At 39.3% G+C, this 19,804-nt stretch overlaps 1 protein-coding gene across 14 annotated transcripts in view; it reads left to right on the top strand.

The window, feature by feature from the left end:
- The window catches only part of POSH (Plenty of SH3s), a 235,756-nt gene that overhangs the window by 56,047 nt on the left and 159,905 nt on the right, over nucleotides 1–19,804 (top strand). For all 14 annotated transcript variants that reach the window (XM_067127349.1, XM_067127346.1, XM_067127343.1 and 11 more), the window contains exon 7: nucleotides 6,876–7,012. In XM_067127349.1, the coding sequence (XP_066983450.1) occupies nucleotides 6,876–7,012 (137 nt within the window). The remainder of the gene's footprint in view (nucleotides 1–6,875; nucleotides 7,013–19,804) is intronic.

Below are 19,804 nucleotides of genomic sequence, written 5' to 3'. Positions count from 1 at the left end.
GGGCACACCTACTTAACTGCATAACGTCATGCCTGTCTTGGCCCCACTAGCTCAAGGAGGCTCCACCATATTCCTTCAAGTTGCTTATGGAATTCCTTTTGAGCTGCTGATATGAGGGGCTCTTCTCTAGTTGAAGTTTCTTGACCAAGTTGTTCACACAACCCCAGATAAGAATCAGAGTCGACAAAACTTGAATTGCCAGTCCTCTGGACAGTTGCACATGTGACTCCTCCGTTATAACAGATACTGACTTGTGTCACAGAAAACCCCACACTTGTCCCACTGTAGCTGGTGACAAACGTACTATCTTAAGCTTGCAGCCTGCCTTGGCATCCTTGCTGCAGCTCCTCAGTGGTATATATGAGAGACAAGTAGCCATACCCATGCTTTGTCTGTAACTAGTGATATGTGCACAACCTCCTGCTCTTGTGGCTCATATAGTATGACTGGCTTTGACTCTTCACATGCACATGATTATCCTGTGCTTTTAGAATTATGAGCAGCCTCTTGTACATGCATATCACCATCTCCAAGTTGCATGTGACTCTCATTGTTTTCTCTCTTGCCATGAAGTGTCAATTACTTTGGTCTATATTATTTGTCTTCAGACACTCCTTTATATGGCTAAAAGCACTGGTTGGGCTTGCCATCGCACAATGGCACTTTTCGGTCCAAGGGCAGGAGATAGTTTTTGTTTTTTATCCCTCTTGACTTGGTAGGCAGTTTGTCTTAAGATGGTCAGGGATGACACATTGATTATAGTGGAAGCAGCACCTGCTTATAAGGGAGTACTATTGTTTACCACCAGTGTTGTTACTTCAGAGCTGTCTTTTGTATGTAAGAAAACTTTTTCTCCTCCCTGATGAGCATTAGCTCTGTGGAGTGGGTAGACAGCATTCCTTATGTAGGGACCTTGTCTGCTGGACAGTAGAACTCTCATCTGTTATATACACTTTTGAACATTTTTAGGCAACTGGCTACATCATGTAACCTGAATCATCATATAATGAAAGGCTTGAAAGCATAGCGGGTGTCTTATTGCATGTAAGTTCTTGCTTTTGAGGTTATGCAGTATACATGTAGTTTTTGCAAAGGTTTATATATACCAGTTACTACAGTTGGTTTCATTTCATCTGTCCACCCATGCATGAAGATGTGGCACATGCTCATGGGTAGCACATGATTGGTTGACAGTCAATGTTTCCAATATCATTGGCTGATTATGATAAATATTAAACAATTTCTTCAGTAACACACTTGAATGTTGATACATACAGTGATTCCTCACTCCTTATATAGTTCATAAACATGCTGCTTTGTATTGCAATGTACCAGCACAAATGGATGAAGAGCTTCCAATAATTATGATTTATCCAATAATTATGATTTACTTTAAGCCTATAATATTATTAAAGAAATATATTTTAGATAATGCAGTCCAAATCATGATTTTCTGTGTTCAGTTTCATAGCATGCTTCTTCTTTTGGCCTTATTATCCCCACTGTATAGCAGGGTTGGCTGCTCGAGTCAGCTTTCTCCATCTATTTCCATTCCTTGCATCTTCTTCCCCCAGGTCCCACCTCATCCATATCCCTCCTCACCACACCCATCTGTCTGATCCGCTGGTGCCCCTCACCCCTCCTCCCAGTCACTGGCATGCTCTTAGCTCTCTTGATTGGTTCCACTTCCTCTCTTCTTTTTACATTGCCATAGTATCTCAGACAAGCTTCCCTAACCTTCTCCTTTACATTACATATACCACACATGTTTCTTATATCATGACTCACTCTTTTCCAGTAGTGATAGTCCAACAATCCATCTCACCATCCTCATCTCGGTTCTTTCCAACAGTCCTTCCTTTTTCCTCTTAAGTCCCAAATTTCTGCCCCATTGCATGCATATATAATTAACTGTTTTGATGCCAAAGTAATGTCTACATCTATAAACTGAAAAATAACCTTTGATATTGTTTGCCCCAGAACAAGAAGCTTGGACCAGTGAAGCTAGTCCTATGCTACTGATTCGCCAGATATTTTATTTTAATGGCTTTATTTTAAGCAAAGATTCATTCCATCTTGGTAAAAATTGGTTTTTTTATCATAACCTTTATTTAGTCCATCTGTCCAAGTATTATTCCAATGCCCAACAATAAAAAAAAAATATGTATATGTAGGAAGCCTTTTATGCCTTATGTGTGCTATCAACACGGTGGCAGAATTCAATGGGATTTCAACCTTTTGTTCGAAAATTTATTTGGCAAAATAGTCTCAAAAGTGCCCAGTCACTGAGCTGTTACAATGGTTTGTGTACTTAAGAAAAAAATACATAAATATGCAAAGTATCCTGTACATGTAATTTATATACATTGCCATCAAGCCATGTATTAGCTGAAATATCCTGCCTTTCAACCAGTTTGGCAGTGTCTGTCCCATTCACCTCCCCCAGGCCCCATCATGTTTTTTCAAATCCTAACCTTCTCATGTACTTTACAAGGAAGTAATTATTAAGGTACCTTTTATTTTGTGCTCACATAACCAAATTTTTTTTATTTACATAAAATGAGATAAAAAATAATTATTTAAACCCCATCACTCATTAGCATTTGACCTGAGTAGACTTTTTATTACAAGCTTGTCATTGATGTGTTTGTATTGTTATATTAACTGTAAATTGGTTACTTAGCATCTAAATAAGAATGCATGAGGGTTCTTTATGAATATATGCTTTCAGATATAGCACGGAAGAAATAGTTTGCATCTTTATCACAGTGAGTTTACAATGTGGGAAACATTGATTTCAGCCAATCAAGAGCTAGCTATGCATATTGCCACATCTGCCTATAACCTACATTGATGAGTGGACAGATGTAATGAAATAAACAATAGTATGGTCCTTTGTAATAACTTACTAAGTGAAAGTCATGAAAAATTTTGATAAATGTATCTAGTATTTTCATTATTGTATCCCAGATACAATGACTAATATCTTATAGACTTTAGATTGAGTCCAATCTCACATTAACCTTTAGCAATTTTTGTATGGTTGTGAACTTCAGTGACAAAAAATTCTCAGGTGTAGATTGCCAATGAACTTAGAAATAACTTTCTTTTATAAATTGCTATAAATTTCTTTTCTTGATTGAGTGCTAATTTTGGTTTTGAAGTAAAATAATTTTTGTACCATAGTACAGTACAGTATATTGCTTAAAAAAACTAAAACAACTAAATTATATACCTTATATTTCTGTGTATAAGACGACTTTTAAGTCCCAAAATTCACCCCTGAAAATTGGGGGTTGTCTTATACTACCATTCTAAAAATCAAACATCGAATTCTAAGTGATGTTTATCAGTAGGCTAGCCTCGGCCGTCATGCGATAACCACCAACATACATGAAAAGATTCATATATGAAATAAACTGATAATAAAGGTAATAAAACCATTTTTACCTCATATATTATTGACATATATATTCATAATAAATAGCCTATTAGAGGAATAATTCCATATATCAATGAAATAAACTTTATCTGTGAGTGCCCAGCTAAGAAACTGTAAACAAGTTATGGTTACTCTCACAACAGCATTTAGCTTTCGGTAATCTTTCAGATATTTTAATGGTAGTGTAATTGTGGAAGTAATAACATTTAGGACAACATAATATTAATTTTTCATTAAAAATCATTATCATTTTGGTGGTAAATAACACCATTTGGTAGTATGAACAATAATTATATATGATAATTATCGTACATTATCGTAATGTTGTTATGGGTAGTTTGTGATTGGTGATGAAAGGTAAACAAAACAATGGTTTCCCTTTTTGGTGACTTGTGTAGGAAAAATGTACTATCTCTTATCCGTAATTCTAAAAACCGTAAAACTGTAAAAACCGAAATATTTTCCGGAGAAGAGTGATCGTTTGCAAAAGTTAAACAGTACAACCATATAGTATTTATCAAAATGATGATTTAAATGAAGGTTGTTTTGCTTGCTGTCTCCAATTATAGTATATTGTATGTATTATCATATTATTACTGTATTACAGAATACAAACATTGTCATCATATGCCATTTTCATTGGATATTGTTTACATTTACAAAATCTCGGCTGATTGAGTACTGTACTGTCGACATCTTCAGTGCCATTAGTTGGTAGAGGAGATATAGTTCGGAGATACTTTTTCTTGTAAATTATCAAAGTTGGGTTTAAAACATGCAAATTACTGTATTATATAAGCATTAAGTGTGATTTCGCCAGTTCCAGACATCACCTGCACCTGCCCGTTATCATTTTATTCAGCCTCGGCTATAACCTGCAGCTTTAATTTATTAGCATTCTTTCTTAAGCTATCCATTGCATGAATGATGTATAAAAATTTATTTTATTTATACATATGGAAGCCACCATTGAGAATTGGCAGTGTTTAACAACTTGACAATTTTAACACAACTCTTGATAAACGCTCGGTAGTTACGGTAAATGATGTCGATAATGAGCTGTTTCTCGATTCAGTTGTTGATGTTGGTAGGTGTACAGTGGCTTCATCCGGAATTCTAAAAACTGGAATTTTTTAGTGAAGGATGGAACATCATAACTTTACGATTGGGGAGAGAGAGAGACTACTGCCCCATTAGGTTATTACCATGACATATCCATTGGCAAAAGTCAAATAACAGTTGTATTGAGAATAATGATAATTTTAATAAAATTGTTGTTTTACTGCAACTAATCATATTGCATGTATAGTTACCGTGCCATAATATTGTATTACAAAATATGAACAAAGCAATCATGTGCCAATTGCATTGTGGTTTTGTTTACATTCTTAAAATAATCAGCTGATTATGTTTTACTGACATCATCACTGTTTTTAGCTGCTGAATAGAAACTTACTTCAGAGACACATTTCTTTGTAAATTATCAAAGCTGGGTTTAAAAATTGCAGCCACAGTACTTTATTTATAAACGCAGTAAATTAAATGAAGTACGTGTGATTTTGCCAGTTTCAGGCGTTGCTTTTGCTTCCAAAACATTTTGCATTCTGCTCATTATTCATTTCTTCAGATAGAGCTATAACCTGCTGCTTACATTTGGTGGCATACTTTCTTAACACCTCCGTTGCGTGAAGGATAAATAAAAATATATTTTATTTTCAGTTGTGGAATTTTCATTCGTGGAATTACCCTGAAAATAAGCAAGATTTTAACAAGTCAACAACTGTAACGCAACTCTTAATAAACTGTGTTAGTTATGGTAACTAACCTCGGCAAACAGTGTTTCTCTTTTCGGCTGTTTATGTCAGTACTTGCTGTTGTTTATTCCAGCGCCTAAACTTGTGTAATTCATAGAAAGTTTAGCCTTGTATCATCTACCAAAAGATTGAAACCTGCACATGAAGCGCATCCTCATGCAGTCATACTGAAAATGCATCTCTCACTATAAGCGATATTATATGTGGTGAAATCGTGTTTTGGGACAAAATTTTAAGGATCGGATGATACACGAGATCAGATAATACACGAATATATATGAAAATTACAGTTCTTATTGATGCTGTATATTATTTAGTTTTACATAATGTAATTGTTTTGAATTTGTAAGGATACACTAAGTACCGGAAAACAGCGTTTGCAATAATGTCATCTTCACATAACCAATACAGTATTTCATAAGGTACCTGTTGTTGAAAAAGCTAGCCTATACACAGATGGTTTTGTAATTTAGGAATCATCTTATACCACAGATATGAGATCGGTTAATGAAAATTTGTCCTAATTTTTTATCTCGTCTTATCTAAAGGTCATCTTATTCACAGAAACTTACATTGAAGTTAGCAAACAGAAATCATTTTACTTTCTGTAAATAAATATTTTATTAATATATAATTTTGTTTGCATCTCAAAAAATACAAAAAATTTCTTTTCTAGTGATAGATATATGTAATTGCTATTTTTACCAGGTATTTTATATAACAGCCTTAAGAATAAAATATTGAAATGTGAAAAGAGGCAAAATTTTTTTACATTCTCTATTTTAGACTTTTATTGATAATTCTCATTGTACAGCCCTGTACTTACATAGAGATAGTTAAACCATCTCTTAGCATTCCCCAGACCTAATCTCAATGTTACCCAATGTTAAAAATTAAGGATTAATTTTGTCTTTATATTGTCATTTTAATCTCATATGATGGGAATTTTTATGGCGTCATTTTGACATCAGAATTTAAAAGGTTTGTGTTGTTCTTATTTTCACATAATAAACTGTAACTTTCATTGTTGTCTGAACATTCTAAAATATTCTAGACTAATATTTAATTGCTAAAATTCTCAAGCAGTGTTGTTGTAGTATGCAGGGTTATTGGGGTTGCCTCTCCTATTTTGATAAATTGCAGAGGATATAATACATATTATTAAAGAAGCAGTTGTCTTTAAAATCTGTATTTTAAAAACCTAAAATATGTAGCCTGTGACTACATATTTTAGGTTTATGCAAAAAGTGTTGTACTGAAATTGTTTTGAAAGACAGTTTTGTGAATCCAAAAGATTTTTCCTAACTTGGGAATTATTATCTCGGCTCAGTTTGCATGTACTGTATGGGGATTACAGTCATAAGTTGCAAGCTAAAAATTGTTAGTGAATTGCACATATACAATTTCATTTCAAACGAAATACAGTTCATGAACTTAGAAAAAAGATAATCAGGGATGCTTTGGTGCTTCACTACCATTTAACTTTAGAATTAGTAGTGGTATGATACAGATTTTTAAACTGCAATGGGTGCAATATGTTGAGAGTAGACTGCAGTTGTTTTAAGTATAAAATATTGATAAGGGTGCTTTGCTTTGACAATTTTATCTTCTTTTCAAAGGGTGAAATCATCACAGTGCTGCGTAGGGTAGATGAAAATTGGGCGGAAGGGAAACTAAACTCTCGCATTGGTATTTTCCCACTTTCTTTTGTTGACCTTAATAGTGCTGCCAAAGCCCTAATGAAGCTCTCTCTCAAGTAAGTACTCCCTGAGCTTTACTTTAAGCCTATAATATTGTTAAAGAAATATATTTTAGATAATGCTTCTTTGCATTGAATTTAATGCCACAGGGATCTTGGCTGGTTAGTCATATCTATTTAAATTTTATTTTTTTTAATTGGATCAGGTATGTGTTCAGTTCATTGCTCTTGAATACTTCTGCCTTGCGTTTGGTTGCCTGTATATTTTGAGTTGCAAATCTGCATGAAGCTTAAACTGCCTAGCATTTTTAAGTAGTATTGTTTTATAAAAAAATTGTTTCGGAAGGTCTTTGAACTTGGATATTTATGTGCCATATGTGGACCATAGTGGTTTCTTGATTTATACCAGAAAACAGTAATTGGAAACTTGACTCTTCTCCTTGTTACTGTCTTTATTGTAGGGTTTTTCCATATTCTAGATTCTCTCTGTCCATTGTTATAGCTATGCTGTGTAGTTTCATATTTAATTCCCAATTGTCTTTGTTACTCTTTTTCTTATGCTGTTTACTTTGTCCCTTTATGTTATATACTGTACTAGAAACTGTATTTGAGTTACATAAGTTTATGTATTTCACTGGTAAATCTGATGATATGGTGTCATGATTTGGTATTATTGGTCAGTCATTTTGAGAAAAATCCAAATTCATCATAAATTTTTATATGACTTTTTATAAGACAAATATATTACAGATAGATTGGAATATTTTAAATGAAGAAATGTAAAGAGCAGAAGAATTCTGCATGACAGAAATCACAATTACAGGTTTATGTAATTTGCATTTATAAATCGTGCTTTTTTCAAAGTGTTTGGTTTTGTCGTCTGGTGCTGCAATTTTCTATCCTTAATATTATTGTTAAATTAGTTGGAAACAATGAAACGCATGGTATTTTATAAACAAAATTCAGTTTTTATGAAAGACTCATTGCTTACAATTAGAGGAATTTTTGGTCTCCAAAATCTCTAGCATTTCATTCTGAGTTAAAGGAAAAATAATAGTTGGCAGGTAACCTTGCAGGAAACTGCTTCAGACTTCATGTCTGAGCAATTAGCTGGGAGATATTAGCATGGTTGGGAGGTGGCATCTCCATATTATAAGTGATGGGTATGTATGAAAAAGTTAACATGGTGAACTTTTTTTTTTTTATTTTTTTATTTATTTTTTTTACAAACCCAGTAACCATAAGTGCCTAACACCAGCTTGATAGATCTTGAAAAGAGAAAAGTTCTGTTGTGCATTCCCAGCTCATAGTTTACTGGCTTGGAAGGCAAGGCATCATTCTTCTCTCTGACTTCTATGTAGTCAGTGTGTTAGCATACTTCCCAGGATTACCATTAGTTTCATTAGTTTCCTGCCATTGTGATACCATTAATTCTTTTCCATTCATACATTTGGGACAGTGATTCTTGTCTTGGTGGGAGGGCTGGGCCTCTCGGTTTGGTGGAGTTGGCCGCTGCGGCTAGCCTACTGGGGCACTTTGACCATTTCTCAGAGTGGCCCCTTACGTTGCAGGTCCTGCAGCGGTAATTTGTGCGATCCCTTTGGTGGCTGTCCGGTCACAAGATCTACGGACTAGGCCTAGAATGTGTTCAATGCTGGTGGGTCCGGTTCGCTTTTGGGTGAACGGAAGATTGGGTTGAGGGTGGCACAGCTGTCGCAGAGGCTGTATCCCGCTTAGGAGGTTCTGGCATGGCCTCACTGGCGGAGGCAGTCAGGCAATAGAATGGCGGGGGTCGGGGGCATCCCCAGAGGATGTCCCATCCTAGCAGGAATTCCACTCCATGCCTGATGCGGTTCACTACGCCCAGGTGGTGAATTTCAATGCTCCAGTCGGTAATCACCTGGAGTTCGACTGTGGGAACAGTTATGGACTGCTGGTCTACCCAGGTTACCGTCCACCTGACTTCCTCATCTATGAAGACACTGGCTGGCACTTTGGCCCGATCGATCAGGCTAATATCCGAGCCAGTGTCGGCAGTAGCCGATAGGTTCACTATTAGGCTAGACTCATCCAGACTTTCAGGGTGAGACCATGCTCAGCCAGGGAGGATGGGTCTTTTATTTCTGGTGATAGAAATTCACGGACTTTGATTCCACAATAAACTGAGGTCCCGTTGCTAACCAACTGGTTCTTAGCCACGTAAAATAAGTCTAATCCTTCGGGCCAGCCCTAGGAGAGCTGTTAATCAGCCAGGGAGGGAAGGTATACTTAATCAGGTTGACATGCCTAGGAGCGACCACATGTTTTGGGCATGCAGGATACCGTGCGGTAGAGTGTCCTGAAGCCCCACAGTCTCGGCAAGGGCCCCAGGGATAGGATGATTTCCCGGCAGTGACGGTGTGCTGGGAAGCTGGTGGTGAATTAGGAGAGGAAGAGGGATGGTCATTGGTAGGCTGCCGAGGGTTGTTGCCCGGTTGGTTATTATCCCTGTAGCGGCAGTCTGCCTCAGCATGGCCGTACTTCTTGCAGATGGTGCAGGTAGGTCTGCTAGGTGGTCCATTCCGTGGGCGACTGAAGGCTGAGAGGTGTCCGGGTGGTACTATTTTGCGCTGCAAGATGCTGTGGGAGGGGTTGTACGTTTCCCAAGCATCAGCTAAGCGGCAGGCTTCCTTGAGGGTGGCTGGCTGCTTATCACTAAGATACACAGCCAGAGGCCCGGGTGCACACTGGAAGAGGTCCTCCAGCATGGTCCAGTTGAACATATCCTCGAAGGTGTTGCACCGCAGGGATGCAAACCAGCGGGTCCCAGCCTGAGTCTTGTGACAGGCCCATTCTGTCCAGGACCAGCTGGCATCCTTGGCCATACCTTGGAATAGTTGTCTCCACCTCTCAGGAGTAATTTCATACGCCCTGGTAATGGCCTCACGGACGGCAGCCATGTCTCCTCATTGATCTCTTTCCAGTGCTCGGTGGGGGGCCTTAGCCTTACCGTCCAGGTGCTTAGTAACCAGTAAGGCTCTCTCAGCCAGGCTAACATCATAGGTCTCGAAGAGAAATTTGATCTCTTCGAGCCATTGTTCCGGTTCATCTTCTGTCCATTTGCCAACGAGGTCATTGACTGTCGCGAGGGAGGTATTTAGTGCAGATAGGGTGGGGCTGGAGGCTTGTTGGGCTGCTAGAGCTTCTGCATTTTCCTTCTTGGCTCTCTCCAACTCGAGCTCCTTGTCCAAGAGCGACAGCTCACTTTCCTTGAGGGCTAGTTCATGCTGTCGTCTCCTGTCGTCTTCTTCCCTCCACTGCTCGGCTTCCTGCTGTCTTTGTTCGTCTTCATACTTTCTCTTCTCAGCAATCTGTTCCCTTACAAACTTTTGAAGGGCCTGGCCGCTCCTCAGTTAACATGTTGCTGATGGGGAAGGGGTGCTGAGTGAGTTAACTGGGTGTTCCCGGAGGAAAAGGTTTGTGACGATGAGGAAGTGTCCTTAGAGTATTTGCACTTCAGTGAGTGGCACCTTTGAATGAGTTGGCACTGTGGATGAGTGTGCCATGTGAAGGTCACACTAGGGGAAAGCGTTCCTGAAGGAAGTCTGAGTCCTTATGGGCGGATACGCTAGTAAATGGAGTGCTCCTGAAGGCTCTATGGTCCTTATGAGCGGATGCACTGTTAATGAGGTGTTCCTGAAGGAGCCACGGTCCTTATTGGCGGAAACACTGGTTGTATGGCACTCTGTTTCTTCAGTGCAGGTGCAGTGGTTTATTAGAGGTTGCTTTGGTTGGGTGGCACTGTGGTGCCGGTGCGCTCCATGGAGCAATGTAAAATGTCAGTGCATGAATTGGCACTGAAGGTGAGGTACTCTGCTTGAGCAGAAGGTAAGTAGGGAGTAAAAGGGAAATGAGAGACTCCAGCAGAAGGGAGGAGAAAAGGAAATTGAAAGGAGAAAGATAAGTGCTTCAGTAATTGGGTCCTTAGCAGTGCCGCAGATTCGTGGCACTGAGAGAAATGGAAACTGGATGTGACACAAGTGGGTAGCTAGTTATGAGAACTAGTGGGCACTGCCTGACATGAGGACAGGTAGGCTACAAGAGAGGGACACAGTGTGGTAGGATATCCCACTCCCTGCACTCCAGTTGGAAAACGTGTAACGATATAGATATGTATGTGCTTTATAGCGTATGATAAATGATCTGAGCTGAAGCACTTGAAAAGGAAAAAGCTGTTATGCATGATTATTTGCTAAACACAAGTGCTCATACTGCACGCACTGTGTTTATGATAAAATTTAATGGGTAATGAATTTGAAATTCTGGATTAAATATTAATATAATTCTTTGTATCTGCTTTTTATAATTTGTGAGTTGGTTCCCAAACTCGTAAGTAAATTATGTTGGTCCCGTGTTAAAATGAAAGGATGTGGTGGAATTCAAAACCACAAAAAACAGTACACAACACTCACCCTGATCCTCGGTTGCTGGAAGATGGAGTAAGGCGTCCACGGTTGCCAACACAGCACACAAAACCACACAAACAAAACAAGGAAACATAAAAAAAGAAGAAGATAGAACTATATACACAACAAGAACAGCACACTAACAAGAAAAACCAACAACTCTCAAAAGCACACAAAAAAACTGTCCAAGAACCAAACGACTGACCGGCACTAGCTCTGACTCAAGACTCACTCAAAACCGAAAAATCCTTCACATATTCCACAGACAGACAGCACCGTAAACAAACTAACGACCTCATTCCTCTTCCAACAACCAAGCACTCACTAACGACACTCTCTCTCTCTCTCTCTCTTCTCTCTCTCTCTCTCTCTTACTCTCTCTCTCTCTCTCTCTCTCTCTCTCTCTCTCTCTCTCTCTCTCTCTCTCTCACAGAACGTTGGGAAATGCTAATTAAAAACTCACTCATCCCTCTATAATTCTCCCCCTTTTAGCATTTCCCAACCAACACTTTTCACACTGCATTTAAATTGCCTTACATAACACCCACGGATGCTCACTAGCAGGTCCTCTAGAACAGCGTTTCAGCGGGCACGCAATCATTCTCTCAGACTCGCTCTCTCTTCCAGCAACATTCAGATTTACATTTTCTCCTCCATTCTCTCTCAGATTCACGCTATCTTCTTCACTATTACCACTCTCAATTTCATCCACAATCTCATCTATACCCTCTAACTCGTTCCCAAATACCTCCCCCAATTCTTTCAACTAACCCATCCCATTCGCTCATTGACCTTTTGAATTCTTGCAACGATTCATTCATGCTTTCAATCACTCGCATATTACTGCTATGCTCTCTTACTCTTACACTTTCGCTCACCTCCAACCGTTCACTCACCCCTACACGTTCAGTCAACTCAGTTATATCAAACCCGCATATGCTATACGTTCTATTCATACCATCCCATTCATCCGTATTACACGCTTTATCACTCATTTTCACTTTGGCACTCACACCCCCTATCACATAACTTACGATCAGTCCGTTCACTTACGTTCTTCCCTTTCTTACGTTTCCTACCATACTCTATCAAAACAAATTGCTGTTCCTCATGCAACAACCCCTCACATACATGCATCACACGCACCGCTTGCATCCTGGAGGATCCACCATTTGAACCCCTTCACACTCAGTTTCCCGAATTCGCTGTCACAGTCACCCTCTTTCGTCTACATACACTTGATACATGCCCTTCCATTCCACATTCGACACACTTCGCTCTCGGTTCTGAACACATTCTCGCATAATGCCCATTCTTACCACAGTTGCCACATATTACATTCACTCGGGTACCCCTACAACCATTAGCAATATAACCCACCTGTCCACACGTATAGCATTTAACCCCCCTATCTTTCGTACACCCACTTACCAAATGTCCCGATTGCCCACATCTGAAACACGCTCCTAAAGCCCACCTACACTCATTCTTTGTATGTCCTTCCTTTCCACATCTAAAACACTTCGCTCGACTTCCACTCACCGACCTCCCCTTTGTACTCTACTATCCCTAACCCGTCCAACCCGTTGTTCCCTTACAAACCCACCATTCATCCTCACTGGCACCTCCACATTACTTGCTCTTACACTCCTATCTATTACACTATCTGCCATTCTCATTGGACCCCTCAACACTACATCCCTAAAGCTTCCAAACTCTGGCACTCACTCATCTACCCCAACCCTTACACTCACACTTCTGCTCTTTTATAACCCTGTCAAGATCATAATCTTCTACAATTTCCAAAATTTCTTTCCAAGTCAACCTTTCACTCATCCATTTTTTCTTCTCCTTCCGCTTCAAGTTCACAAATTCTCTCACTCCATCTGGCACTGTCTCTAACAACTTTCGTACTAACTCCTTACATTCATTTATCCCATCATCCCCAAACTTCTTCCTCACCAACGTCTCCAGCCTACAAGCATACAGTGACAGGGTTTCCCAGCTTTCATTCTTGCCTCATCAAATCCATTCTTCCTCTTATACTTAACACTCGCTTTCATACGTCCCGCTTGCTCAACTAGTCTAGCTTTCACCTTGTCATACTCAACATCTCCCACACTCATAATAACCCTATACATATCAAGCAAAACCCAGTCAGATATTCTCCTAATTCTCGTGCCCACACTCTCTTACTCTCCCCATACTTATCTTGACAAAACCTTTCATACTCCCTAAAGAAATCATGCACATCCCTACTTCCATACTCATTATACCTTTCACACCGGGGTACCTCCCTCACATACATAGCCTTTCTCACTTCTTTCTCACTTTCACTCTCACTTTCTCTACTTTCACTCAGTCCTTTCATACCCTCTTCTGAATACAAAGAGTCCACTTCCGCACTTACATTCATCTTACTCATTACACTCTTCTTCCCCTTCTTTTTATCCACTTTTATCCATTCACCTCCATCCACCTCACTATCAGCACTATTTTTACCCTCTCCCTTCTTTCTTGCCTTTCCCACTTCCTTACCCTTCTTACCAGTTTCCTTTCCTTTTCCCTTCTTCCCTTTTTCTTCCCCTGACTTATCCTTACTTTCCCTCTGTTCCTTCCCTTGCTTTTCATTCCCCTTTTCCTTACCCTGCCTCTCATTCTCTCGTTTCTTACTTCCTATTTCCACATCTCTTTCATCACTCACGCTTCCATTCACTTCTTCCTGCTTTTCTTTCTCTCTTGCCCCTTCACACGTTCCAGAGAACCTGCCTCCAACAGCTCTTCTCCAAAAACACCCTTGAACATACCTTTCACATTATCCACACCTTTCATCATTCCCTCCAACTTTTTATCCATCCTCTCTTCTGACTCTTTCATCTCCCCTTTCATTTCTTCTTTTGCACTCCTTAGCATTACCCCCATCTCCTCCAACTGACTCCTCAACTCCTCATTCTCACTCCTCAGCCTCCCATTCTCCTCCTCCAGCCTACCCTGGAGTTCCCTAGCCACCTGGAGTTCCTCTCTCAGTTTCTCTAACTCACTCATCCTGACCTCTTACTCTCACTCTACCCACCACAAACAATCCTAACAGCAATTATACAACAGCTCCACGTTGGGCGCCAAATATTATGTGGCGGAATTCAAAACCACAAAAAACAGCACACAACACTCACCTGATCCTCGGTTGGTGGAAGATGGAGTAAAGCGTCCACGGTCGCCAACAACACAGCACACAAAACCACACAAACAAAACAAGGAAACATAAAAAAAGAAGATAGAACTATATACACAACAAGAACAGCTCACTAACAAGAAAAACCAACAACTCTCAAAAAGCACACAAAAAAACTGTCCAAGACCAAACGACTGACCGGCACTAGCTCTGACTCAAGACTCACTCAAAAACCAAAAAATCCTTCACATATTCCACAGACAGACAGCGCCGTAAACAAACTAACGACCTCATCCCTCTTCCAACAACCGAAGCACTCACTAACGACAATTCTCACTCTCTCTCTCTCTCTCTCTCTCTCTCTCTCTCTCTCTCTCTCTCTCTCTCTCTCTCTCTCTCTCTCTCTCTCTCTCTCTCTCACACAGAACGTTGGGAAATGCTAATTAAAAACTCACTCATCCCTCTATAAGGATACGTGAGGGAAAAGAAGAAGGAGAAAAATTCTCTCTCTCTCTCTCTCTCTCTCTCTCTGGGTGAGCTTTGTGATAGGGAACGTATTTGTTATGAAATTTGTTAAAGTGGTTTTCTTTTAGTCTCAAGAGAAAATACAGTCTTTTGCGGAATTACATTACGGTAAGGCTTACTTTAAGTATTTATGGAATTGCTACTGTCTCGCACGCATCAAAAGCTGTGGTATGGTACGCAAGGGTGTTTCAAATTGTTTCACAAAGTTTCCCGGGTTACGTTAAGCACACAAGGAGAAGGCTCATTCCTTGAAGGAACGTTGTGGGACTACTACGCTTGTGGAACAACTGATCGTTCTCTCTTGCTTCATTGGGCAACAGAGCACGAAGAAATGGAATTGGAGGGAAATAAAAACTCTACTTTCTTGCTAAGTGCGGGTTTTGAATGCGAAATGAATTATTTAACTTTGAGTATCAGCAATGTCTTTACTTTACTTTTACTTTAATATGCACTGAGAGGGTCGTTAAATAACTACGTTCGGAAAGGTTTTTATTTCTCCAACACTGGGACCTTCACGCATGCGCCATTTTGAACACAATGTTTCTCGCTAGCCGCGTAAGTGCCAGATATCGCTACATGGTTTCCTGTAAGCTACTGGTTATCTCAAAATTTATCACTAACCAAGAAATGTACATTTTCTTTGCCGTAAATATTCCGAAATAAACTCCTAGCTACTGGTCCTAGCTTACACATGCAAAATTCCCTAACTATACACTCCCTAATTCTTAAGTGGCAACCTCACTCTGTCCTACAATTTGGAAATTTTGCAGGTGGACACTTCGCGCTTACCCAGCTGTTTTCGCTAATATAAAACCCTATGTGTTCCCCTGTGCTATGAACGCTACGAGAATTATTGCATTTCTTTAACCCTTAAACGCCGAGCCTCTATTTACAAAAGTGTCTGCCGTATGCCGGTGGCGTTCGGGAGTTAGCACTGAAGCGGAAAAAAAGTTTTTTTTTTAAAATCACAGCACACTTAGTTTTTAAGATTAAGAGTTCATTTTTGGCTCCTTTTTTTGTCATTGTCTGAGGTTTAGTATGCAACCATCAGAAATGAAAAAAAATATCATATACAGTATAAATATTGGAATATATGACCGCGAAAAAAAAATTTCATATATAATTGTATACAAATCGCGCTGTGAGCAAAACAGGTAAAGCTAATGAGTTATTTTTTTTCGTTGTATTGTACACTAAATTGTGATGGTTTTGGTATATAACAAATTGTAAAACGATCAAAGCAACACAGAGAAAATATTATCACAAAATGATGCATGAATTCGTAACGCGCGGACGTAAAAAAAATTTTTTTTCAAAAATTCACCATAAATCGAAATATTGTGCTAGAGACTTCTCTTTTGTTGCAAAACAAAGGTAATTGATTGAATATTACTAGACTATAAGTGTTTTAGCTTACAATTGCAGTTTTCGACCATTTTGGTCGAGTTAAAGTTGACTGAAGGTCAAATTTTTTCTATTTATTGTGATTTATATGAAAATATTTCAAAACTGATAAAAGCTACAACCATGAGTTATTTTTTGTTGTATTCTACATGAAATTGCACACATTTCCATGTATAACACTTTATGCAATGCCTAATAGAAAACTGTGATAAAATTACGACAAGGTGACTACTAAAGAAATTCTGAGGTTTTCAACCGAGTAAATGAGCGCTGAGGTAAGGAAAAGTTTTTTTCAAAAATTCACCATAAATCAAAATATTGTGCTAGAGACTTCTCATTTGTTGCAAAATGAAGGTAAATGATCGAATATTATTAGGATGTAAGAGTTTTAGCTTACAATTGCATTTTTCTACCATTTCGGTCGAGTCAAAGTTGACCGAAGGTTGAAATTTTGGCACTTATTGTGATTTATATGAAAATATGTCAAAATTGATAAAAGCTACAACCATGAGTTATTTTTTGTTGCATTCTACATGAAATTGCACACATTTTCATATATAAAACTTTATGTAAAGGCTAATAGAAAACTAACGAATTTCTGAGATTTTCAGAAGAGTTACCTGATGCTTTCTTTTGGGATAAGAAAGAAATTTGCTCATGCAAGAGCTGGGTCACGCTTGTAAACAAAACAACAGCGTGATCCGTGAACCCCAGCATCCCTCAAGGCGCGTGATTTTAAAATTTTTAGCAAACGAGGCCTATAAGTATTTTTCCGCGAATATTTAAAAACTTTTTTGTAGTCGACGTATTTTATGTCCATTTGGCACCCGACAGACAATTTTTGTTGACGTAAAATATGTCCAGTCGGCGTTTAAGGGTTAAAGAAATATTAATATCGCTTCTCTTATTTCCTTAATAATAGAAACATGCACATACCCTATTTACCAACGTTCTCCGCTCCGATTGCTCCTGTGCCCTTTGAATAATGAAATGATTGCCGTAAATTTAAATTAATTGATTATATATATTCCTGGTTTTTTCCTAGTTTAGCTTAATAGCGAAGCTAATTAACGCTAATATGACTAGTCCTGTCAAGATGTCGTCACTGTCTTAAACTAGGCGTCTTGGTTGGGATGAGAATTGAACAAATTTACACTGTTTGACTGCAAAGGGACCAAGTGCCCCCAGATTATGAACAAATGAAAAGTTATTTGAAACTTACCTTAGATTTCCATGGATTTACAATTAAAGGAGGAAGGTTGCCATTTGGAATTAGAGTTCTTTTACAAATTTACAGGGGTTTATTTACAGAGACTTTAGCAATGAAACAAGGAGACAAGCAAAACGACATGGTAGCCAATGGGCAGACTCATTGATTGGACACATAGAACAATAATGCAATGATTGGCAACAAGCAAGCTAATTAATAAGGGGCCAATGTACAATACAATTATCCCCGTTATACTAATAAATATCCTGGGTTAGGCCAAAATTACCTTCAAGGGATCTTCGCTAATTGCTGTGAAGGATTGAACTACAGGATGGGTAAAATAATTCATATAAAATTTGGCGGGGCCACAACGGATTTCAAGATTGGACTGCGCCCAGGAATATTTTCAGGATTGGAGAGGCAGTCAGAATTATCGGGCACAGAGTGCAACGGATTGGCTGGTCTCTCCTGTAAGGGAGGTTCTGGATTAGAAAAATGCGGCACACACTAAAGGAAATGGAATCCCCTATAAATGTTACACATTGCACATGTTAAATATTAACCACTGCGTAGCCCAGCACATAATTATGATGAAATCATGTAGGCACAATGTGGGGATCGTAACTGCTTGGGCTTTTAACAATGAACACGTGATCGCACTCACACAAAGAGTAAATTTAAACACTGGTATTGCTTAGCTTTTGGCAAAATCGATTAGTAGACTCTCTACCCTCCCTGATAATGGCATTACTTTGACAGCCCGCCTAAAGCTCACCAGAACCATGGACCACACCAAGCAGTCATCTGTAGCTTGTTGGATTGTGATCAAACCTTTCATCTCTTGGTTGCTTCCTTCCACCACTGAAGGAAACTGGAAACCCAGCCTTCCCTGGTCACCTGGGGTAATTAACGCCAAGAGACAACTTACAAAGTTGACCTAATACACTGATGACTTCCTGAAACCTAGCAAGAGTAGGAAAGGCATTACAGACTACACCTACCCAGGGAACAGCTTGGTGTCCCTGACCAAGCTAGGACCTTGCACTGTTGAGCAAAAAATTGGTAAGCCTCTAGCTTGGTCAGGGACACCAAGCTGTTCCCTGGGTAGGTTGAGTCGCTTCCAATACTATTACTTTTCTTAGTGACTGAGTACATCCAATAAAATTTTCATAATGTATAATTACCTCCTGCAAGGTAATAACTCAGGATGAGGTTATGTGTGTTAATTTGACCAACTAATAGAAAAGGGGGCCAGAACATTTAACCATAGTACTGTTCGCTTCTCCTTAAACATAAAATTATTAATATCGTCTAAGAGACTTACTCTATATGAGTACACTCTAACTGCCCTATATGGCATGCAAGTGTCAAATTCATTACCTTTAAATAAGGTCCAGTCTGCATTTAACCCTTAAACACCTGTTGGGCGTTTTAAACGTCACAAAAATTGTCTGTCGAATGCCGAGTGGACGTTGCAAACGTCGACTGAAAATGCTTTTTTAAATATTCGCGAAAAAATAATTATAGGCCTAGTATGCGGAAGATTTCAAATCACGCAGCCTTGGCGGATGCTGGGAGTTCACGGATCCAGGTGTTGTGTTGTTTTTGAGCGTCACCCAGACGCAGCGCATGAATTCCCTCCTACTCACGCCAGATAGCATCAGCGCCGGACCTTCTTGGGCGATATTTTTGACGCAGACATGTTTTGCAGAACTTTGGCGAGTGTTTGCGATTCGTGCTGCAACAGGGCGTTTGTAGATATGTCACAAAGGCGTCAGGACTGTGAAAGGCGCATACTGCCTGTCGGATGTGAACGTGTGAGGCGAGTTTTAGACTGGGATGCTGAAAAGGACCCAGCAACCAAAGTGAATTTTAACATTCGGTCAACTTTGACTTGACCGAAATGATAAAAAAAAATGCGTTTTCGATCATTTCAGTTTCAGGAAGTCATCAGTGTATTAGGGCAACTTTGTAAGTTGTCGCTTGGCGTTAATTACCCCAGGTGACCAGGGAAGGCTGGGTTTCCAGTTTCCTTCAGTGGTGGAAGGAAGCAACCAAGAGATGAAAGGTTTGATCACAATCCAACAAGCTAC

This window comes from Macrobrachium rosenbergii, chromosome 25 (assembly GCF_040412425.1).
Source record: "Macrobrachium rosenbergii isolate ZJJX-2024 chromosome 25, ASM4041242v1, whole genome shotgun sequence".
NCBI classification, from domain to species: Eukaryota; Metazoa; Arthropoda; class Malacostraca; order Decapoda; family Palaemonidae; genus Macrobrachium; species Macrobrachium rosenbergii.
Note: the sequence above shows the minus strand (reverse complement) of the source record. Positions and strands in the feature narration are given on the sequence as shown.